The 24,070-nt window shown below is 39.6% G+C and overlaps 2 protein-coding genes across 3 annotated transcripts in view; one reads left to right on the forward strand and one right to left on the reverse strand.

Annotated features, from left to right (window-relative positions):
- Positions 1–9,265, reverse strand: part of LOC113624590 (uricase) — a 35,695-nt gene extending 26,430 nt beyond the window's left edge. Inside the window, exon 1 of the mRNA XM_027114530.1 lies at positions 9,191–9,265. Coding sequence (XP_026970331.1) covers positions 9,191–9,217 — 27 coding nt within the window. The 5' untranslated portion in view covers positions 9,218–9,265. The remainder of the gene's footprint in view (positions 1–9,190) is intronic.
- A 698-nt stretch (positions 9,266–9,963) lies between these two features.
- On the forward strand, positions 9,964–23,733 carry DNASE2B (deoxyribonuclease 2 beta). 2 transcript variants are annotated; one of them, XM_027114531.1, is made up of 6 exons: positions 9,964–10,125; positions 13,112–13,289; positions 17,136–17,217; positions 19,543–19,704; positions 21,053–21,250; positions 23,337–23,733. In XM_027114531.1, exons 1-6 carry the CDS (start codon positions 10,013–10,015, stop codon positions 23,675–23,677), a joined length of 1,074 nt encoding a protein of 357 aa, XP_026970332.1. In that variant the 5' UTR covers positions 9,964–10,012; the 3' UTR covers positions 23,678–23,733. The 2 variants fall into 2 exon arrangements, with proteins under 2 accessions (XP_026970332.1, XP_026970333.1); XM_027114532.1 differs by having other exon boundaries at positions 10,013–10,125; positions 19,609–19,704; positions 23,337–23,677.
- The last annotated feature ends 337 nt before the right edge of the window (positions 23,734–24,070 follow it).

The following is a 24,070-nucleotide window of genomic DNA, read 5'->3' on the forward strand; positions in this document are numbered from 1 at the left end:
GCCAGGGAGGCACTTGGCTGGCTTGGGGTCCCTGGATGGTATGGGCTGAGGTCCCAGACCAAAGGTCTCTGAGACCTTCCATCATCCTCGGCACACAGCAGGACTTAACAAATGTTACTCCTCAGTCCCATCCCCTGCTACTAAATACCCAAGTAGGTTAGTCTGTTGAAAGCAAGTGGTACCCATGAGATACAGAGTAACATTAAATGATAGTTATCCTTCATTTCCCAACCCCTGCTCATCAGTTCAGCTTCATATCTTGCCACACCCTATTTCAAACTCCACTTCAGCTATTCTGAGCTAATTGTCGTCACCCAGGCCCTGCATGTGTTCTTCTTTGCCTGTAGGCCTCTGAATTTGCTATTACCTCTTTCTTGAACATTCTTTCTCTTCCTTGCTACCCATCTATACCAATCTCTTTACCTGCCTAACTTCTTCTGACTCAACTTTTTTAAGTCTCAGATGTCACTTCCACTAGGTAATTTGCCCCAGCCCTTCAAGTCTGGAGTAGGTGCCCCTTCTATGTGCTCTTAGAATGTTCTGTTATTGCCTTATCAGAGTCTTTATCAAATCACATTACAATAGCCTCTTCATGGGTCTGATTTGTTCAAAAATAGTAAACTATGAAAGCGGAAACAATTTCTATCTTGGTCGCCATGGCAACCCCAGTGCTCAGCAGAATGCTTGGAACACAATTGGTGCTTAATAAATGTATCATGAATGACCGAATGCTGCCCCAACACCTGCACCTCTTGTGTAGTGACATGGAATAGTTCATGAAAATCCCCCAAAGATTGCAATACAGGAAAAGCTGCTTCGGCTCAGACCCCAATCAGTAAGTTCCTCTTCCTGGGAAAGTGAGGAAAGCAACTTCTGCCCTCTGGTCACCACAGCCTGGAGATCACAGGCACAGCTGGCTGGAGAATAAAGGGCCAGGAAGGGCAGAATTGCAGGTAGACAAAGTTAGTGACACAGCACAAAGTGTTCACATTGCTAATAAGACAGAGCATTCTAGCACCGTGCAGCTATCCTGGGGTTCATGCATGACACACGTGGGAGAGGTCAGCACTCTTTAGCAAGCTCCCGCCTGGACTGTGACTTTCTGGCAAAGGCTGAGTAATCATGTGTACTGAGAAAAGAGTCAGAATAAAGAGGACAGGGCTTCCCTGGTGGCGCAGTGGTTGAGAGTCCGCCTGCCGATGCAGGGGACACGGGTTCGTGCCCCGGTCCGGGAAGATTCCACATGCCGCGGAGCTGCTGGGCCCGTGAGCCATGGCCGCTGAGCCTGCGCGTCCGGAGCCTGTGCTATGCAATGGGAGAGGCCACAGCAGTCAGAGGCCCGCGTACCGCAAAAAAAAAAAAAAAAAAAAAAAAAAAAAGAATAAAGAGGACATGACCATCTGAGACTGGAGCAGGATGGAACAAGAATGGTGTGGGACACCCAAGGTCCCTCAGCAGGACCTGACAGAACAGATAATGGCCCAGGCCAGACTGAGGCTGTTCTCATCAATAAGACCTCCCCAGTTCTGCAGTCTGAGAAACCGGAAGTAGGTGCCAGAATCCTATTGTGTATAACACACAGTGTAGGGCAGGGATCCATGTCCAAGATAACCGTACAGTAAAATCCCAAGGTTGCTCTCATCTGGAGGGTGGGCGGGTAGCTGAGAGGATGGAGTCAGACAAGCCAAGTGTGAGTCTCTCTTCCACCACCTATTAGCTCTGTGAATGGCGGCAAATTTCTTCATTTATAAAATTAATAATAGTAGTGTCCATCTAGCAGGATTGCTGTGAGGATTACAGGACATAAAAACATAAAGCACTTAGAAAAGTGCCTGGCAAATAAGAAATGTTCAATAAATGTAGCTATGATTATCATTGATAAATAATAATTATATGTCATATTTTCCATCAAAGGGTCCTTCAGTTACTGTTAGAGAGCAATAGTCAGACTGTACACCAATCCAGAGCTAGGGTGGCTAAAATCAAAGACTGCTGCTATGATATGGCCTACTTCTGCCTTCATACTTTGGTTGTCTTTCCTCAGGCTTGTGTGGCTTGAGGGAACAAAGTCATAAAAGGAAACAATTTCCTAGAGTAATACTCTGGACTTGTAAATGTCAGTAGGAGTAAATCTATACTTGGCTCTACACAAGAAAAATTCCCTTTTCTTAGACATGTCTTGAAATATAAAGGGATAGAGAATCATCGATTGCCTGCAAGTAATGTAGGAGAGAACTCTCAGAGATTTTAAATGAATCTTACGCATTTTCGCTTAGATACTGAGTGTTCTCTTATTTCCACATCATATTGAAAGTGATGTAGGTTGTCACTACAGGTCTAGGAGTTCTTAGCCTGGAGTCTGTTAAGCTCTATAAGGCCCAGTGGATGGATTTGAGGTGGAAAAAATATTAGGAAAGATAAGGGAAAACTTTTATAAATTTTAATTTTAAAATGACTAGAATTTTCTCTCAAGTATTAGAAGAGCTTTTGTAAGCATATCTCTACCCTCCATAACAGAGGGCAATACAGAAGTGCTAGCTATTTTGGACCCATCACACATATTTAAACATCAATTCAGTTGCAGTGTGCAGTGATAGATGGAAGAACTATGCGTGGAGATGTGCCTCCCTCTCTATCTTTGGAATGTGCTAGAGAAGTCCTTTCAATTTTCCACCTACATTTTTCCTTTGCCCGGCTATTTTCTTGGACATTTGTGAACAAGAAGACTTCTGAGAAAAACGCTGAACTAATATGAGAAAAAGGGGCACTCATATGAACCATCTTAATATCACTTTGTTGGATCTTAATAATACATAAAGATAAGAACAATAATGATGAATAATAATCTTAGAGGCATCTGGTATTTTTTGGCTGCTTAGGATCAACTAAATCTCAGATGGAAAAATATTGATATCTGCTAGCAAATGTCATGTTGCTTTAGGCTGTAGAGTGGCTTATTTTTACTATCAAGGGGGGATATGCCTTGAGTTTTGTTCAAAGTGTGGCTCCAAAGGGACTTGTCAAGCAGATGTTTCAAGCACAATATAACGACTCATATGCATAATTATTGCAGAAAGGGCGATCTGTCACCTAATGAAGACTCCATCTACAGGTGCTCCGTTATTTTCATACTTCTGCCTATTACAAAGGATGAGAGACTCATCACTAAATGTCAAGGGAAATGCTAATTTTCTTCTTGCCAGCCTCTCCATAGTACCAAGAGCCTTAGGGCAGGGGACTGGAACAAGGCCTCAGGAGCCTCTAGGAATAGGAGCAGAAAACCTCACAACGAAGAATTGAGGGAGACCTCCAAACATGCAGTTGGAAGGAAATTCTACTGAAATGCATACACTGAAAGATTTCTCTTTCCTAATGTATAAGACTTGAAAATAAAAATAATAGTAGCAACAATTTAGTGAGGGTTTGATGGGAAATTTCTATATATGAGTTCCTCTAACCCTTTACAAGAACCCTGTGAAGCAGATATCCTTAACCAAGTTTTACAAAGGAAGACACTAGGGTTAGGTAACTTGCCAAGGTCACACAGTTCCTGGGTGACAGAGGGAGGAGGAGTACCTCGACCATTTGCCCCAAAGTGACGCTCTTTCTCACTACGTCAGAGTCCCTACACTCATTAGGGAGAGAAAGGAAGCATTCTGATCCCGCCCAGAAGGAGGGAAGTGGGCAGGCTATTGCAGAAACTTGCATTTCTATACCATTTAAAAATTTTCTATCCAGTAAAGACCTATATTATCTTATCTATTCCTCACAAAACTCTGTGATTTGGTGGGAAGGACACTTATTTTAATATAAACTAGATCAGTGATGTTAAGTGAGCTTCCCAAAGTCACACAGCTGACAGGCAGACTGGTAGAGTGTAAAGGGCCCTACTGAGACTGAACAGTGTTATTCTACCTACACTATACTAGGCAGAACTTACCCCAAACTGGGAGATGCCCCCTGCTCAAACCATTGGTTTTTCTAGCACTTCAGTCATTTTTCTAAATTACAGATAAATTCTAAGCTCAGATGAATTCTGTGTTTATTGCAGGTTTGTTTAAACTGTGAAATAGGGGAAGGAAAGAAGGGTGCTTCCCCTCTGGGGCAGGATTAAAATTCAGCTTCGTGCCTTCAACAACGTGGCACCACTATTGAGTTGAACATTGACTTTTTTCTGGATCAGCACCATTGAAAACACGAGTAATGGAGGCTTCTTTGTAGTCAGTAGAACCACATCACTAAAGGACTGTTTTCAGTCCATCTGCAAGGACAAAGAAGTAACTGCATCATGATAGAAAAGAAACAAGGTAAGAAGGAACCAACATTTAATGAGCACCAGTTACGTGCTGGAGGCTATGTACACAGCATCTCACCGAATCCTGATAGCATTTTGTAAAGGTGCAGTTCATGAGTCCCACCTTTAGAAAAGGAAGCTGACACTCATGAGGTTAAATAGTTTGGTCAAAACCGCATGGCTAATGAGAGGTAGAACCAGGCATGGAACCCAGGTTTGCCTGATTATTTTTATGATACTCAGCTATCTCCCTGATATAACATTATAGTGAAGTTCTTTATAATGGGATTTTACCTACATACCCACATTTATTTGTTTCTCTGATTAGGTTTAATTCATTCTAAAATCTGCATAACCCCAAAACTGAAGTCTCTGAAACCTTTTTCATTCAATCCATACATTCATCTCTATTTATTTAATTCCTTCTAGTGACAAGCACCGTGGTAAGTGCTGGAGATAAACAGCGAACAAGGCAGTCACTATTCTGCCCTGATAGAGATTAGAACAAACTTTAGAGTAGAATAAACTTTTCTGGTAAAGAATCAAAGAGTATTTTAGGTTTTACAGGCTGTATGATCTCTTTTGCAACTACTTAGCTCTGCCATTATGGCATAAAGTAGCTATACATAGTACATAAATGAATGAGTGTGACTGTATTCCAATAAAGCTTTATTTACAGGAACAGACAGTGGGCCAGATTTGACCCACAGGAGTTTGCTGACCTCTGCTTTCTAGAGGAACTTCAGAAAAGAAACCAAGTATTTAGAACACATTGTGATAATTACTCTAATTGAAAAAATACAGTGGGTTTTGGGACTATATTGCAAGGGACACCTAAGCTGGATTGAGAGAGATGGGGGATGGCTTCCAGGAGGAACTGGTATCCATAAAGCCCCCTAAGTGATGAGTAGGAATTAACCAAATAAAACTGTCTGGTCCTCTTCCACTTATTCTACTTATATTTCCCTTTAACCACATTTTTCATGAACAATTCTTTATTTTACAAATGCCTGAGTCATTTTGTTTGTCTCATCCCATTTCATCAAAATAATGATGCAACAAGCATTCAACTTTCTGTCACATTCTAGATTTTACTCTGTATATTAACAGTCTTTTAACAGTTTGAACAAAACTAAAGTTGAACTTAAATATGAAAATTTTATGGTATGTAAACCATACCTCAAAAGGTTATTGAGGATAAATAAATAAAACCAACAGTCTAACTCCCAGGAGTCCTCACAGGATGACTGCACTTTGATGAAGCCAGCACAGACCAGGGTCTGGAGAAACCCAACTTTATTTCAACCTCAAATTCTCCCATATAAAGCTTTAAGGAACATGAACTCATAATCAAAAATCAAAGGTACACATGGTAGCAAAGTATCATGAGAGAGAGTCATAGAAATAACAGGTAGCAAAGTCTGACCAGCAAAGATTGGAATTATCAGACACAAAATAAAAGTCATATATTTAATATTTTTGCAGAAATGAAAGAGAAGGTTGCATAGCTTCTCTGGAGCAAGAAATAAGGCACTATAAAAAAGACAAAGAAAATTTGGAAAATAACCCAACAGAACTTCTAGAAATGCACTAATAAGTGGATTAAGAAACAGATTGAACACAACTGAAGAAAGAACTAGTTATTTGAAAGAGGTAAAGTAACAGATTAATCTTGCCAAAGAGAGAATTAGAGAACTGGAGATTGATCCAAATAAAGAATCAGGGATTAATGCAGACAGACATGAGATAGAATATATGAAAGAGACATAAAATGTACTAGAAATGAACTTATTTACCAAACAGAAACAGACTCAAAGACATAGAAAACAAACTTATGGTTACCAAAGCAGAAAGGTTGGGGAGAGGGATAAATTAGGAATTTGGGAGTAACATATATACACTACTGTATATAAAATAGGACCTGTATATACTGTACATACAACAAGGACCTGTTGTATAGCACAGGAACTCTACTCAATATTTTGTAATATAACCTACATGGGAAAATAATCTGAAAAAGAATATATATATTCCGCTACTTTTGAGTTGAACATTGACTTTTATCTGGATCAGAATATATATATTCTTTTTCAGATTCTTTTCCAATGTAGGTTAGTACAAAATATTGAGTAGAGTTCCCTGTGCTATACAGTAGGTCCATGTTGTACGCTGAGAAAACCATAATTCAAAAAGAGACATGTACCACAATGTTCACTGCAGCACTACTTACAGTAGCCAGGACATGGAAGCAACCTAAGTGTCCATCGACAGATGAATGGATAAAGAAGATGGGGCACATATATACAATGGCATATTACTCAGCCATAAAACGAAACAAAATTGAGTTATTTGTAGTGAGGTGGACGGATCTAGAGTCTGTCATACAGAATGAAGTAAGTCAGAAAGAGAAAAACAAATACCATATGCTAACACATATATATGGAATCTAAGGGGAAAAAAAATCATGAAGAACCTAGGGGCAAGACGGGAATAAAGAAGCAGATGTAGAGAATGGACTTGAGGACACGGGGAGGGGGAAGGGTAAACTGGGACGAAGTGAGAGAATGGCATGGACATATATACACTACCAATTGTAAAATAGATAGCTAGTGGAAAGCAGCCGCATAGCACAGGGAGTTCAGCTTGGTGCTTTGTGGTCACATAGAGGGGTGGGATAGGGAGTGTGGGAGGGAAACGCAAGAGGGAGGGAATATGGGGTTATATGTATACATAGAGCTGAAACTAACACAACATTGTAAAGCAATTATACTCCAATAAAGATGTTAAAAAAAGGATATATATATATATATATTCTTTACTGTGCACCTGAAACTAACACAACATTGTAAATCAACTACAATTAAAAAAAAATTTTAAAGAATAGTATTAAAAATGTAGTAGAAACATACGATAGAGAGAATGTGGAAGAGGCAAAATTTGAAGAAATCAGGACTGAGATTTTCACAACTAGAGATTATCATACTAAGCGAAGTAAGTCAGAAAGAGAAAGGCAAATGCCATATGATATCACTTATATGTGTGGAATCTAAAATATGATACAAATGAACCTATCTATGAAATGGAAACAGAAGCATGGACATAGAGAACAGACTGGTGGTTGCCAAGGGGGAGAGGGTTGAGGGAGGGATAGAGTGGGAGGTTTGGGTTAGCAGATGTAAGCTTTTATATAGAGAATGGATAAACAACAAGGTCCCACTGTATAGCACAGAGAACTATATTCACTATCCTATGATAAACCATACTGGAAAAGCCTATAAAAGAAAAGAATATGAATGTATAACTGAATTACTTTGCTGTACAGCAGTAATTAACACAACATTGTAAACTCTAATTAAATTTAAAAAAAAGACTGAGATTTTCTAGGATTATTGGATGAATGAATGCAAACTTTCAACCATTGAAAAAGAAGCTCATTACCAAGTAAAGTACTCGTCTTTGTTCACTATACTTGGCCAAATTACGATGAAGGGATTTTCTACTAGTTCTACTATATAGAGGTAATCATATTGTGAAGGAGACGTGATATTTTCATAATATTGTACTAATTGGGCTTCAAAAGCGGGTAATGTGAAAAACATTCTGCTCAGTTTGTGTTTTCTCCATCCACCAAATTCACTGTGCTTCCTTCCACGACATTGCTTTGCTGATTTTAGTAAAAACCCAGGACTGGAATCTAGGCTTTAGGGTAATGTTGAAATCCCTGCAACCCCTCAACCACTGGTACAGTGTTTGACACCTAGTGATTGCATAAGGAAGGTTGTTGACTGACCATCAGCATGACCAGTTCAGCAACAACGAGAGATAAGAAAGCTTATTGAAAGTGACACCTGAAAGGAAAGAACCTAATTGCATTTTTCCAGATCTTGAAATAAAATTGGCTTTAGCAAAACCATCCTAATACACATATCCTGCAGCTCAATCACAGGAAGGGCTCAGGTTGTAGTAAAAATAATCTTAGCTAACACTTATGGATAATTTACTATTTGCCAGGCACTGTGCTAAGTGTGTAATGAGGAGAAAACAAGAATTATTTTATATCCTATTCAACAAATGTTCTTTAGCCTACATAAATGAAAACAAGTTGCTTGCATTCTGTATATGAATTAATGAATCCTAAGCCTAGTGTACTCACCTGTTATCATTATAATACCAAAAGTTATCACAAGATAAAATTAAATTTATTTCACTTTAACTTAGAAAAGTAAACTTCATGCTATGAAATTTTTTTAAAAACTGATGAAATTTTGGGGCTGCTGAAATCCTTTTTTTCTGAGTGCAGTAAACACATACATTAAATAAAATGATACCCATGGAGGAATGGTCAGAAAAATGCTTCTCAGTTTACCAGTCTGGTAGGTTGTGAAACCAGATACAGCACAACGTTGGCCTCAGGGCATTAAGTCTCAAAGTTTAGGGTGCCGCAGCATCACCAAAAAACTTGTAAATAATGTAGATTCTTGAGCCCAACTGGAAGAATTCTTATTTAGCAAGTTTGGGTTGAGGTCCCTTTTTGCCAGCACCACAGGAAAATGTGGGCAGGTGGCCCATAACATTCCTCACAAAATTCTGTTTTAGGAGAAAGAGCTCTAAGCCCTTCGTTTTTTATGAACCCCAAGGATCCTAAACAACACCAGCTCAACCATAGAAGTGATCCAGTTTGCAAGGGTCCAATTTAGTCTGAATCCCTAAGTGACTCTGATCTGGATCCATAAGCAAAGGGACAGATCAGAGCCATACTGACTTTCAGGCATAAAGTAAACTGCTATTTATTATTATAGCATCTTTAATAATTGATTCAAAGGCATCATGCACTTAAAGAAATGTTTTCATACGCCTATCTACTTCTTCCCTCCTCCAAAAAGAGAATGGTCTCACCTTTGTATAGTCATGGAAGTGAGCCATTTTCCCTTTGCCTTCAACTTCAGATTCAGTTTCAAGAATGGGAAAGAATAATTTGGGCAAAACAGATGCTTGTAACATTTTTATTTGATCTGAAGCATGAGCGGTCAATATGTTTACCTGATTGCATTGCAACCAATTGGACACCAAGGCCTCTTTGGAGTAAAGCACCATGCTGAGTGGCTAAAACCAGGAGGTGGAGAGGCTATGTAAACATCTTCAGTAAAATACAACTGGATTTGCTCTTTCTTTGAAGCAAGCCTTTGAAGTACCCTTTAGGAAATGTTTCCTTAAGATAGAGAATATTACAAGTGATAGATCCTAATTATTACTAAGATATAAAGTTTTGTCATTTTTGTGTAATGTCTGAACCACAAACATTTGCTCTCACTCACAGAGAGACAATCATAAGGGAAAAAACATGAAACAGATTTTATTCAACATCTATTTATCAATACAGAGTTCTCCTGTCCACTGAATTTCATACTACATGATGTTTACTCCCAAGAGTTAACGATACATCCCTTTTTTCTTGCCAGGACTTTTTGATGACGTTGCAAACTATTCAGCAGTCAACAATTCAGCACAAAGGCATTCAGAGTCACGCCGGCATGTTGTGACAGAATCACACAATTACATGGGATTCGTCCCATTCTGAAAATGCCTAAACAGCAAATGGCAGAAGCAAATGGAATCAAATGTCAGAGCCAGCACAGTCTGAGAGACTTGAAACTCAGACTCCACGATCCATGGGGAAAGTTTCCTGCTGTGCCATGGAATAAAGGTGCCAGATAGAAAATGACAGCAAGACTTCTAAGAACACCCCTGGCTTTGCTCTTCCTTGGCCTCTTTGGGATCCTGAAGGCGACAACAATATCGTGCAGAAATGAGGAAGGTGAAGCTGTGGATTGGTAGGTAAATGAAATGTAAGGCTTGGTGCGTGCAGATAGAAAGCCAGAGTACTGGTGGCTAACTGGTGCACTGTGAAGTTCAGGAGACTTCACTCCACCTCTCCCCTTAAAAAGAAAGCAAGTTGAAGTGTATAAATGAGCCACGTATCCAGATAGGGGTAGGCTTCTGAATGAGAGAGCTTCCCTTTGAGAAAGAGCTTAGCAGCCCCTCGTGGGCCTGATTCATGCTCTCAGCAGGGCAAGGCTGGTGGCCACAGAGGTGCATTAGAGCTGACAGCTTCTCTCAGTTGGCAATTTCCTTTAATTGCATTGTGGCTTTCCTAACAGAACCCTTCCAACATCCTTTTAGAGTTGATGAAGGAGAGAGGTTAATTTTTCCCTGACACTGGAGCGTCTCCTTATGTGAAGGAGAAAGAGGGCTTGATGGTACAGAGCACTGTTTGGTTAGCCTTATTTATTGGACAGCACAGACAGCTGTTGGAGTGGGTGGTAGGTCACCAGTCTCCTGCAGTGTCAAAGAGATGAAACACAGCTTTGCGTTACAGTCATGGATTCTCCGAAAGCTTTGATCACTTTTTCACTCTTTAATTAGGGTGTTTAGGTTAGCCTTTATGGTTGGCATCAAGCTTTGTGTAAACTTCAGGCTAGAGAACATAGATCCACTCAATCAGTCTCTCAGCAAACAGTTACTGAGCTCACACCAGCCCTGTGCTGAGTTTTGAAAATACAAATATGAACAAAACATAGTTCTTACCCTCGAGGAGCTCATCGTTATGTGGTAAAGGCATATATGGGGCATTAGACGGGGCATTGGGGAGGACAGAGCCCAGAAGACTTCTCTGGGGAAGTATTGGGCTGGCCAAAAAGTTTGTTCGGGTTTTTCCATACCATCGCACGGAAAAACCTGAACAAATTTTTTGGCCAACCCAATAGTTTTGAGCTAAGTTTTGAGAACAATTATGAGTTAGTTATAAAAACAAGGGAGATGCAAGGGTATCTCAGGTCAATGAAGAAGCAATGAGGAGGTCCAGAGGCAATAAGCAATGGGGAGAGTTTGGAAGCAGTTAAGTAAAGTTGGCGCTTCGGGAGAACGTGGGGCAGGAGAGGAGAGGGGAGCTTAGAGAGATAGGTGAGAGCCAGGTCATGAGGGGTTTCATGTGCTGAACTGCTGAGTCTGAACTTGACCATGAAAGAGAGCTACTGACAGACTTCGGGTGGGGACTTGATAAAGTCATATTTGCATTTTAGAAAGCCCACTGGCAGTACTCTGAAGGCCAGCTGGCTGGGGACTAGTCTAGAGTCATGGAAACCAATAGGACTTCAGCAGTGTTACAGGTGAGAAGAAGTATGGACCCAAGTTAAAGAAGAGGAAATAGAGAGGAGGAACATGCTGAGAGGACTTGGTAATGGATAGGCACAGGGGAGTAGGAGAGAGGAAGAAGTTAAGAAAGACTTGCAGGTTGCTGGCTTCTGTGACTGTGTGAATGTGTTCCCTAAGAGCAGGGGATGAGTAGAGTTGTCGCAAAATATTGTGAGCTTGGTTTCGAAGATATGGAGTTGGAGGTCTCTGAGACATCTTTGCATTTGGGTTTATCTAGACCTCAGCATAGAGATCTGGGCTAGAAATAGATTCAGAAATCTTCAGATTATAATTGGAGATAGTCACCCAAGGAAATGTTTAAAAGCACTAGTCCTTAATTGGTGTGCCATGATAGTTGACAAACATTTCACTGGTGGGCCACCAAATTGTGATCAATATATAAAATTTATTTTTGCCACAACCGAATGGACATATTACTTAGCAATATCTGTCAGAGAGAATGCTGTGCTAAGCAGACAGGGAGGCACAGTCTCGAGCTGCTACAACTACCTGCGAGAGTTAAAGGGCAGAGGAACGTGAGGTCAGCATCAAAGAATAATTTCATGTTTCCTGCCATGTGTGAGGACCTGGCCCTGAGAGTAAGAAAGCCTGGACAGGGCAGGAAAGAACATAAATGGAAGCATAAGACTGATGAGAACCAAGTGACCGTTGAAGCTTTTCTCAGCAGTGTGAGACACTGTTGTGGGGTAATAGTGACTGCATTACAATGTTTGGTCCAGTGTGAGTATTTGAGGGTTAATTGTGGGGTTTGTGCTATTAAAGAGTGTTTGGCTAGAACTGGTCAATTTTGCCTTCCAGGTACTTTTGACAATGTCTGGAGACATTTTTGATTGGCACGACTTGGGGAGTACTGTTGACATCTAATAGGAAGAGGCCAGGGATACTACAATGCACAGAACAGGCTCCCAGAGAATAACGGGGCCCAAAATGTGAATACAGCACACTGAGAAACCCTGGGTTAGATGATCCAAGAATGGCTGAATGCCATGCGGGTCTAACAACCTCTCCTCCCTGTGAGATAACCAAAGGAGATATACAGATAGGAGACAATAGTAAAGAAAGCAAGGCATTTACTCAATTGGCTGGTCTTGGACCTGAATCCTCAATGCAGAGCATTCTGATAAACTGAGCTGAAGAATGTGGCTTAGGCCAGAGGCTCAAGAAAGCCTCCACTGACTCTGATGACTAAACCCAAATCTCAGACCCAGCCAGCCCACTACAAAGAGATGAGCATGCCAAGCACCTAAGGCAGCAGAGAAAAACAGAGAAGAGAAAGGAAAGGAAAGAACAGAGTTCTGTTCTTTCTGTGGAAAGAACAGAGAAGCCATTCTCAAAGTATGCGAACTTCTACCACGGGGATCCCACCCCCCCAGGCCAGTAAATGTTTTTAGAACACGTACAGTCAGATTTGCATTTCCTTCATTGGGAAGGAGCAACAGTAAGGGTGGAAAGAGAGGCAGAGAGCTTGCGCAAATCCCCTTCCTTAGACTTAGAGGCCTTCTGTGAAACATAAGTGAAATGATACATTTAAGTGCTTGACACAGTGGCTGCCATCAGGGAAAGAGTTAGGAAATGTTAGTAATTCATAATTATTTCTTTTGTTAGGTTTACATTTTATAAGTTGCCTAAAAGGCAAGACAAGGAAAGTAGAGAGACTGGGGTAGAGTACCTATACCTAGACTCTGCAACCAGAAGCTGGAGAAGGAGTAAGCAACTAATGAATACCACCAAGAGTGTTTTGGGAAGGACATTACAACAGCTATATGAAGCACATGCTTCCGAGGTATGTTATAGTTATCATTTATTTGAATCATATAAAATGCATAATACAGACTCCAAGGCTTCCAAAAGATTTTAACTCCTTGTCTACCCAGTGCCCAATCCTAGCAACTGGAAGTAAGCTAACTCAGAACCTGAATCGATCTAACTAAGACCTTAGGTAATATATCAACATACTCCATAGCAATGCCAAATTGTTGATATGTTCGGCACTATGTCCAATGGCATCACTGGGCAAAGTGTGAACTAATTACATATTGAAATCTTTTGGCTGCCAAACTCTGCCAATGTGCTCAGTACTTGCTATCTTACTCCTTTAATGGAAATAGAGAGAAGAGCCCTCTCCTATTACAATGCAATATAGATCTGTGATCAATAGGCCATGAGTTATGGGTTGTTTAAACCATGGTGGGATGAGTTTGGTGGGAAAAGTAAAGGGTTCCACTTGGTCTTCCTTTTAATTAATCATTTTCAAAATAGCAGGTTGAGAGCTAGGGCTCTAGTTCAAGGCCCTGGAACTAACTTGCCTGAATATGGAGCTTAAACCTGCTATCTGGACTCCATCAGGCAATGAGTTAACTACCTCAGTGTGGGCAGTCTCCCAACATTCCAGGCACCATCTGCTGTTCAGTGACAAGATACTGCTTTTCAACCAGGGGTGACAAGTAAAATCGAACAATAATTAACATCCAATTATACTCATCTATGCATTTCCTAACAATAATTTATAGAGAAGTAAATATGTAAAATAACTCAGCACTTACAACGTGCTGGGTCTTTACATATGTCAACTAATTTAATCCCCGCAACAATACTGAGTTAGACTCTAGCACCACTATTTGAACATTTACTGAAAATATGCAGAGAGCTGTCACCTTGTGCACAAATATCCACTTTATTCACCTGTCATTAAGACCAGCCATCGGAGCCAAGTTACAAAGTCAAAACTTATTTGTAAGCTGTTTGAGTACATGTGATGTTCCAAACACTGTCCTAGAGGCTTTTAGAAATTGTTCATTCTCAGTAACATCCCTGTTTTGAATTAGTCGATTATTGTGTAAAAGCAAAACTACCTATAGCTGCTTCTGCTTTCCAAGATTGGGGATGGAAAACCTGGAGTATAACCCATCAGTGAGAAAATAAACACATTCTTCCCCTCCCAATTGCAGACTGTCCAAGAAGAGAAAGGCAAGAGCAACATTGCAGCCTCTGTCATTTATCTTATTTGGGGAAGATGGGTCTTCGTTTGGCAAACTATAATAATGATCTTTGGAAGTGCAAAAGTAGCCCCAGAGCCTAGGAGGGCGTGAGAGCTAAACTGCTCTGCAAAATAAAGAAGGGGTAGATGGGAGCTAGGAATTAAAAAGTATACAGAACATGGAGGGAGATTGGAGGCAGGTCAGCTTGGTGATGTAAAACCATTCAATGTTTCATACCTTCTGTAAAACCTGCTCACACGCAATGTCTTGAGTGGTGGATTCTGGGAAGAAAATGGCAGTAAAGAGGCTGATTTCCATGTCTGATTGGCTTCGAGCCCAAAGAAGAACAACCAAAAAGACTGAGTGTTCTCTGGAAGTTGGAACTATGTGCCAGAAGTGACCATGAGAACACAACTTCCCCACCTTCTGATCTGGAATTGAACTTCTGACAGAGAGCAGAATGCAAGATCAGACCAACTGGTTTTAAATCTCAAATGTCAAGTTATGCCAATATTGGGGTTATGTTGGAAAATATCCCTTCTTTTGCCTTTGTAAATGAGAACCTTCCATATACCTTGATAATAACACTTATCAAACTATATCACAGTTGCCTATATTTACCTGACTATTCCCTGCTAGACTGGGGTCAGAGACCGTACCCTTCTTATTCAACATCCAGTAGTCAAAATAATACCCAACATAAGTGTTAAAGGAATAAAGATGTCCTGGGAATTTGCTGGTGGTCCAGTGGTTAGGACTCCATGCTTCCACTGCTGGGGGCCTGGGTTGGACCCCAACCCCTGGTGGGGAACTAAGATCCTGCAAGCCACGAGGCCAAAAAAAAAAAAAAAAAAAGATCTAGAGGCACAAGCCTAGGTCTGCCTATTCTTCTTTTTTAATTTTAATTTTATATTGGACCATAGTTGACTAACAATATTGTGTTAGTTTCAGGTGTACCGCAAAGTGATTCAGTTATACATATACATGCATCCTTTTTCAAATTCTTCTCCCATTTAGGTTATTACAGAATATTGAGCAGAGTTCCCTGTGCTACACAGTAGGTCCTTGTTGGTTATCTATCTTAAATATAGCAGTGTGTACATGTCAATCCCAAACTCCCAATCTATCCCTCCCCACTATCCTTCCCCCACTGGTAACCATAAGTTTGTTCTCTAAGTCTGTGAGTCTGTTTCTGTTTTGTAAATAAGTTCATTAGTATCAATTTTTTTAGATTCTGCATATAAGCGGTATCGTATGATATTGTCTTTCTCTGTCTGACTTACTTCACTTGGTATGATAATCTCCAGGTCCTATTCTTAGGTCATGATTTTTTCGCTTTATGAGAGAGCTTCTTTTCACTAGAGCTACATCCCATTTACCTTAGCTGGCTGTTATACCTCTGGTTAGAATGTTAAACTTCATCTATTAGAAGAATTAAGTTCCTTACTGAATTTTCCCAGAGGCCTTCCACATTGTACCCCAAAGGCACACAATGGCCTTGTTACCGCATTCCATACAGGCTCACAGGATAACTAACTGTCAGAGTTCTCCAGTGGAGAATCTGAACGCCAACGGTAGCGATGGTCAATTACAGAAAATGCAGGTAAGAAAACAGCTTAATTTCCTAAATATTCCTAAACATAGTAGCCAAGAATGCTGTAGAGACTATGTTGTGCCTTTTTTAAAAAAATGGTTTTAGATTATATCAACTAATGAAGCAACTGTAAGAAACTCAGTTATTGATTTTTTTTTTTTTTCTGAGAGACAAGCAAGGGTCTTTTTTTAAGGGGATGGGTTGTCCTTTCCTGCTTTTAATTATGTCACTGAGACTTTTTAATATTGACATCATTGGCTTCATTAAAAGTCACTGCATCATGACACAACTGAAATGGAACGACACAGAAAAAATATAAGCAAGTTTCCAAAACATGACAAAGAGATACTATCAAAATAATAGCTTCACTTTGACTCAGAAATTTGACCAACTGTTTGGGGAATGTACTCGCATGTTGCCTTACCAGAGGAAATCCATTATCACATTCAACTATACCACTTTTTTTAAGCAGGAAAATGTCAAGTTGAAAAGGTGAAGTGACAGGAGAAATGGATTGAAGAAAAATCCTCCCCTATCAGGGAGCTAGTAGAAGCAGAGAATGAGGAATCCTGATTAAACAGGAAGCTATGACCAAGCAGTGAAACACAAAGTAGGCAGAGGAAATCAGACCCTGACAGCCAATTCTGCATTGTGCCTATAATATCAATGGAGAAAACTTAGCTGTAATCCTTGGCTGGTTGTTCCTACTGCATTTCCTGAATGAATATTTAAGTACCCCTTTATCATACACTAGTTGCCAGATCAGAAACATGGGTCCAAAATAACTGAAATAGGCATATTGCCCTCACACACACATCACAACGCACAGGGCTCCTGTCACACAAGACAAAACCATGTGTGGTTGAGAATGGACTTCTTGTCCCTTGTCTTGCACGTCACAGAATTCATATCGATGGGAAAGCTGCCTATTAGAACGGATGACTTCTCATGTGTATTAATGAAAGTTCTGTATTGCAGGCCGGGTAGCTGGTAGAAATGTTGTGAGCATTTATGAGTGAAAGATTTATGCCATTATAACCCTAAAATGTCCCTGCAGGATAACAACACAGCCTATCTAATATACAATGATGGAGTCCCTAAATCCATGAATTACAGCAGAAAGTATGGACACACCAAAGGTATGACAAAGGCTCTTATTTTCTCTTTCCTACTGGAAATCGGTATTTTTGTAAACATTCCATCTTCAGTAGTCTTATACTCCATACTAAAAAGATAGCTTTTCTTTTTAATGGTCTGAGTTATCAAAATGAGTGATTTCTGTATCACAGGTTATAATGATATACTTTGACTTTGCAATATCCTTCTCACAAATTCCATTTTATTTCTTAATGTATCTTTTAATATATATTTTAAAGAAGAAATCCAATATTGACTACTGGGAATACCAGCCAGACTATATATATGTGTGTGTGTGTATACCGTACACACATTTTAGTCAGGTTTATAGAGGTATAATTTGCATAGAGTAAAATTCACCCTTCTTAGTGCCAAGTTCCATTTGAAATACAGTAAACATTTTTGAAAAAGTATTTAAAAATATTTTTATATTATAGTAATTTTTGTTGTTATATATTTTGTTCTATAATTATTATAATTTTTATTATAGTGATTTTTGGTATTTTTCAATTTATAAACTATGTATATATATGTTATTGAAAAATTCAAAATGATAGTAAACAAAAAATCTGTAATCCTAATACTCATTAGATAATTACACTTAATACTTTCTACTTTTTCTATGATACATATTTTGAAACATTTTTATAAAACTATTATAATGACTACTTCAAACTTTTTTCAACTTAATATACCATGAATAACTTTCCATGGCAACAAGTATTCCTCAGAAGGTTCCAAACTCAAATGTCTTCAGAGGCAGGCAAGTGATGTCAGCAAGCCAAGGGGGCTGAACTGGCAGGTAACTAGAGAACTGGAGAGTATATACTTGCTCTAAGGAAGCAGTTACTATTCAGCTTGCCTTGTGGGAATGCAATTTTTCCAGAGAAAATTAGAGGTTGTGGGAAATCTCCCCAGTTTTTAAATGTTGGTAATAAATTCAAAGTTTTAAAAAATACTCTGCAAGCATAATAATATGTATCTGCAGGCTAGATTTGGCCTGTGGGCTGCCTGTTTGCAACTTCTGATTAAGAATATCATTTGTAATGGCTGTCAAATGTCATGAGCATTGAAAGCCTTTGATTCAGCTAAGTTGCCTTCTTGATGGTCCTATTTGCATGGAACCCAACAATTTTTATAACATGCTGCATTCTGCAACCTCTCCTTTACCAACCGCCCACCACCATTTTCGTTCCACCCTGTTAGTTGATACAAGGGTTTAGAAAAAAGGCTGGAAAAGGAGTGGGACCTGATGTCACATTGGGGAGTTCCCTGCCAACAGGTGTCCCGACATCCTGTGGCATTTGTACCAGGAAGTTAGGATTTCAGACAAACAGCAATACTCATCTGGGCCGAAGAGAGTCCCTGAAGATCATCCAGCTCTGTGAGGCAACTGAACTTTGAACATTTTCCATCTCGACACAGGTATTGATTCCATAGCCACTGACAAAGTCACTGACAAATACTCTGCTTCCTTAAAGTGTGTTCTTTGAAAAAGAAATAACTGGCAGGCATTTGGTTTCTGCTCTAACACTAAGGCAAACATGACTTTTATGTCTCCATGGTCATATGCAAACTGGAAAGTCTAGTTAGCATACCAAAACTGTCTTGATATATTTATAAACACAGAAATAGTCATAGATGCCTGTTGGACAGGGTTCTTTGTGCCATGTCACAAGATGATGAAAATCTTTCTGTTTTCTTCTTTTCTGGCTTTCATGTTAGTCTGCTTTAGAGATTTTTACTAAATACAATTAACTGGGGTGCTTTAGAACATGGCTTCCCTTTTTTTTTTTTCTCTCTGCCTCTTTTTTCAATCTTGTGGAACTGGGTGAATTCTGCACATAAATGAGCATCAGTTTCTCACAATAAATTACTGCAAGTACATGTTTTCATTTGATATTTTCTCTTTCAACTCTGCTTTTTAGCTGGCTTTTGAAAATAGCTTAGCTGCTTAGCAGTAAAGACATTATCTGAAGCTTGCCAGGTCACTACATAGTCTAACAAGGTCAAATACCAATTTAGCAAATTTGCATTCTGCCAAAACAAATTTTCCTTGTAGTTTCAACATGAAACGCCTCTCAACTCTTCACAGGGTGGCTGCCCTAGCTCCCTTTTGTGGTGGGTTATTAACAGTAATGGGGCAATATGATGTGTACCTGAATTGGTTCTGAAATTATTGAAAAAGAGCGTGGTCCTTGTAATTATTAGCCTAATAAAAAATTAGCCTGAAGTATAAAGGGCTTAAATGTTGTAGCTTTGAACTCTGTTTTTCTTAAAGGAGCTTTGTTTTTCTAATTTATCTGTATTTACTGTATCTTTGGTAGGTTTACTTCTGTGGAACAGAATCCAGGGGTTCTGGTTGATTCATTCCATTCCCCATTTTCCTCCAATTCCTGAAGAAGGCTATGAGTATCCACCCACAGGGAGACGGAATGGACAAACTGGCATCTGCATAACTTTCAAGTACAACCAGTATGAAGCAATAGGTAACACTAGAGTGTGTAAAAAAAGAGAGAGAGAGAGAGAAAGAGAGATAACAATATTGAAGAAGGGATTTGGAAATATATTAATAAATTTATCACTTCATTTGCTTCTCTATTCATAAACCCTCTGATACCTAGATTCTAATATTGGCTTTGGTGAGATCTCGGGCAGGCTCACTTACTGGACCTTGCTTTCCTGGTCCACCAATGAAGTCTTTGAACTTGATCAGAGACAGTAGTTTCAAATGTCTACAGGGGCCAGGCAGGTAACAAAAATGGGTGACACAGGTGGACATTGCATGGGCAGTGGGGACAGTGACAAACTGGGTTGTTGACTCTCCCCTAGCTTCCCTCAAAAGCTTCAGCTTCATTATACTGTGGTTCTGTGGGAATACAGACCTACATCTCCATATTTTTTAGAGGAAGCAGAAACCTAGGGGAGGATGTAAGAATACAAGAGAGGGAAGGAAAGAGGGAGATAGATCCTCTGATTTTCAAATATGGTCTCAATCTTACTTATTTTTTTAAATTGTGTAGACCTCATGTTGCCTATAGGCCACCAACATGACACTTCGGAGCATAAACCAGATGATCTTCCCTTAAGATCTCAAGCTCAAAGGGCCAAAAATACTTGGATTTGGAAAATCCAAAGTAGGAATAGGGAAGAGAAGTAGGAATGGTATTTTACCAATCACTTTTTACTGAGAAAGCTGCTAAATAGTAAAGAGTGATTATTTGCCTCTGGATATAGGAGGTTTAGAATATTTTTGTTTTTTTATCAAATTTCCATCCTATGGAAAGGATTATTGAGCCTCTCACCCAAATTAAGCCCTAGTCTAACTAGCTGAGTTCCTAGAATGATTAGAGAGCTTAATAGCATAGAGATTAGGTGTGCATGATGATGAGTTGGTCATTCTCGGAGCTGGATGATCAGTACATGGGTGTTCTCTACTTTTGTATGTGTACACATGGGAGAAAAGACACATGGCCTCCAAGACCAGACTGCCTGGGCTTTAATACCAACTCCTTCAGTTACAAGCTTATAACCTTAGGCATGTGACATAAATGCTCCATTAATTTATCTATAAAATGAGGATAATGATAAAAGAACTTACCTAATAATAAGGTTGTTCTGATTAAATTAGTAAACCCACATAATAATGCCTGGAAAGTAGGGAGTGTCAACTATTTCAACCAAAAGTTTGAAGGCTATTGGCTTAAAGAAGGGAATACTTTTGCTTTTGTTTTGCATTCTATTTAGTTTTTTAATTCACAACAAGACCTAAAATACCAACAAGCATTTCCATTTGTGTCTTAATTCTCAACTTTTCTTTCTTGTTTCTTGATTCAGATTCTCAGCTCTTGGTCTGCAACCCAAACGTTTATAGCTGTTCCATCCCAGTAACCTTTCACCAGGAGCTCGTTCACATGCCCCAGCTGTGTGCCAGATCCAGCTCATCAGAGATCCCTGGCCGGCATCTCACCACACTTCAGTCAGCCCAGGGACAAAAATTCCTCCATTTTGCAAAGTCTGATTATTTTCTTGACGGTATGAAAGCCCATCATCAAACAATATGCTATTACACTGCTGCTGGACTCACTTTGGATTGCAAAGAGGAAATATTCTGATTATTCAGGGGAGTAGAAGTAGAAAAGGAGGGAGGACAAAGAAAGGAAAGGGAGAAGGGACACCAAGGGCCAATTAAAATATTAGCCACTTGAATAGAAGGGTTGCTGATCCAACCACAAAAGTATCTCACAACCATCTAGCCAGAGGCCAGGAAAAACTCAGTCTCCAGCCTCAGCTGGGCACAGAACCAAGCTGTCTCCTTTTTCTTTCACTCCCTAAGTAGTTATTTTAAGCCTTCCTTACCCTCAAGTCCTGCCTCTTCACCTTTTCCTTCATAGAGAGAATAGAAATCACCAGAAAGAAACCACTTCAAGAGCACACCCCACCCTCAACCGTCTAAGCTATTTTCATTCTTTTTTTACCAGTTTTCTCTCATCCAAACAGAAGCAGTGCACTCCGTGCCCTGGAACCTATCCCAGCCTCAGAATACTTTCATAAACTCAACCTGTTCTCCCTCTTCTACTTCAGCTCTCCTGCTCTACAAGCCCCTTAGAATATAAACATTCCTAAAAACCCTCCCTCAATTCTAGATTCCCTATATCTCTGTTTTTTTTCTTCTAAATTTACTTTTAGAAAACTCTTCAGGGTCTTTACTTGCTCACTGCTCCTTGACTACAGTCTTGCTTCTCTGTCTGTAGACCTTACAGTCTCTCTCCAGTCACCAATGGCCATCTTAATTGACCTCACTGTCTTCCTTCCTTCCTTCCTTCCTTCCAACTTCCTTCCGTCCTTCCTTCCTTCCTTCCATCCTTCCTTCCTTCCTAACTTCTTACCTTCCTTCCTTCCTTCCTAACTTCCTTCATTCATTCCTTCATTCGTTCCTTCCTTCCTAACTTCCTTCCTTTCTTCCTTCCTAACTTCCTTCCTTCCTTTAATATTGAATAAAATTTACTGAATGCCTACTACTTGCCTGTGTTAGGCATTAGAGATCCCAAAATTAACAGGACAGAAATAGCTTCCACAGAATTTGGCACAGTTGGAACCCTTTCTTTTTTGAAACATTCTCCTCCCTGAGTTTTGGAAGTATACAGTCTTTTGGTCTTCCTCCCACTTCTTATAAGTCTCTTCTGCCAGGTCCTCCTCCTCTGCATACTCCTTATGTGACTAGGTTGCCCTGTGGTCCTCTACTTACCCTTATCGCATATACATATTCCTGCTAGGTGATTCCCAAGTCTAGATCTCCACCCTAGACCTCTGTTCTGACAGAAGTATTCATCAGTGAGTGGGACATTTCTGCTCGCAGGGTGGCACAGCCACACAAAATTCAACACGCCGAACTCATCTCGTCATTATTCCTAACATATCTCACTCTTTTTCTCATATTCTGCATGGTCCCCTAGAACTCTTGATCCCTCTTTTTTTCTCTTCCGCCTTATCAAATCATCAAATTAAATCAGTTCCCAGTCCTTAATAACTCACATTTATCTTACCCCCTCTAAACTTTCTGCCATGGCCATGGTTCACACCTGTGTTTGTTACCACACTTATTGTGACAAGTTGGTAGTTTTCCTCTCTCCAATCTAATGTAGCCTTCCCAATTCATCCTGCACATTGCTTCTTAATTGATATTTATGGTCATAAAGCAGTTTCTATTAATCCCTCAATAACACTCCTTAAAAAATTTCCCATTGATTTCAGGAAAATTCAAACACTTTGGCATGGTTTATAAAGATCTCTAGATGCTGGCCTCTGGTTACTGCTCTATCCTTATTCTTTCCAAAGGTCTTTTCAGGACAAAAGCCTATATTGCTCTCTTGTATGTGTGGAATAGAAGATGTTTTCAGAGACCAATATCATCCTAGTAATAGTGATAATAACTTTTATTTGCATATCACTTTAGCGTTTATAAAATGTTCTCCTATCCACTCTCTCAGTCATGTTGTTATTATTGTGCTTGTGACATCCACATATCAGGGGTGCGTGATGATTCTATTCCTGAGATATTTTCAGGGATTTATCTAAGTTTAAATACTAACCTCACTATTTTTCTCTTTATAAACTCTAGACATCTTTGCAGCCTGGATGGCTCAACGGTTGAAGACTCACTTGCTAACAGAAACCTGGCAGCGAAAGAGACAAGAGCTTCCTTCAAACTGCTCCCTTCCTTACCATGTCTACAATGTCAAAGCAATTAAGTTATCTAGACAATCTTATTTCAGCTCTTATCAGGATCATGCCAAATGGTGTATTTCCCAAAAGGGCACCAAAAATCGCTGGACATGTATTGGAGACCTAAATCGGAGCCCACACCAAGCCTTCAGAAGTGGAGGATTCATTTGTACCCAGAATCAGCATATTTACCAAGCATTCCAAGGATTAGTTTTATATTATGAGAACTGTAACTAAACTTGGTGAAAGGACATATGTGCTATCATTTTCAACACTGATATGGTATCTTCTTCTACTAGATCTATTCTTTATATATTAAAAGCCTGTGAATTTACTTATGGTCCACATACCATCAAATAAAATGTTTTTCTCCCATGCTTACCATTTTATCTTCCAAATAGTGGCAATTTATCTACTTAGCATGTATTTATTTATTTATTTTACATCCTTATTGGAGTATAATTGCTTTACAATGGTGTGTTAGTTTCTGCTTTATAACAAAGTGAATCAGCTATACATATACCTTTATCCCCATATCTCCTTCCTCTTGCGTCTCCCTCTCACCCTCCCTATCCCACCCCTCTACTTAGCATTTATATGCCATAAACACCCTCTGTTATGTATATCTAA

This window comes from Aethalodelphis obliquidens, unplaced genomic scaffold (assembly GCF_003676395.1).
Source record: "Aethalodelphis obliquidens isolate GAN/ISIS:26980383/991018 unplaced genomic scaffold, ASM367639v1 scaffold13, whole genome shotgun sequence".
NCBI classification, from domain to species: Eukaryota; Metazoa; Chordata; class Mammalia; order Artiodactyla; family Delphinidae; genus Aethalodelphis; species Aethalodelphis obliquidens.

What these genes read in the sequence shown, in the direction of transcription:
- DNASE2B (XM_027114531.1), top strand. Translation starts at nt 10,013, where the DNA reads ATGACAGCAAGACTTCTAAGAACACCCCTGGCTTTGCTCTTCCTTGGC. An exon ending in ATGAAGCACATGCTTCCGAG is followed by an intron (nt 13,290 to 17,135) that starts GTATGTTATAGT and finishes ATGTCCCTGCAG; the next exon opens with GATAACAACACAGCCTATCT. An exon ending in CAACCAGTATGAAGCAATAG is followed by an intron (nt 19,705 to 21,052) that starts GTAACACTAGAG and finishes TTCTTGATTCAG; the next exon opens with ATTCTCAGCTCTTGGTCTGC.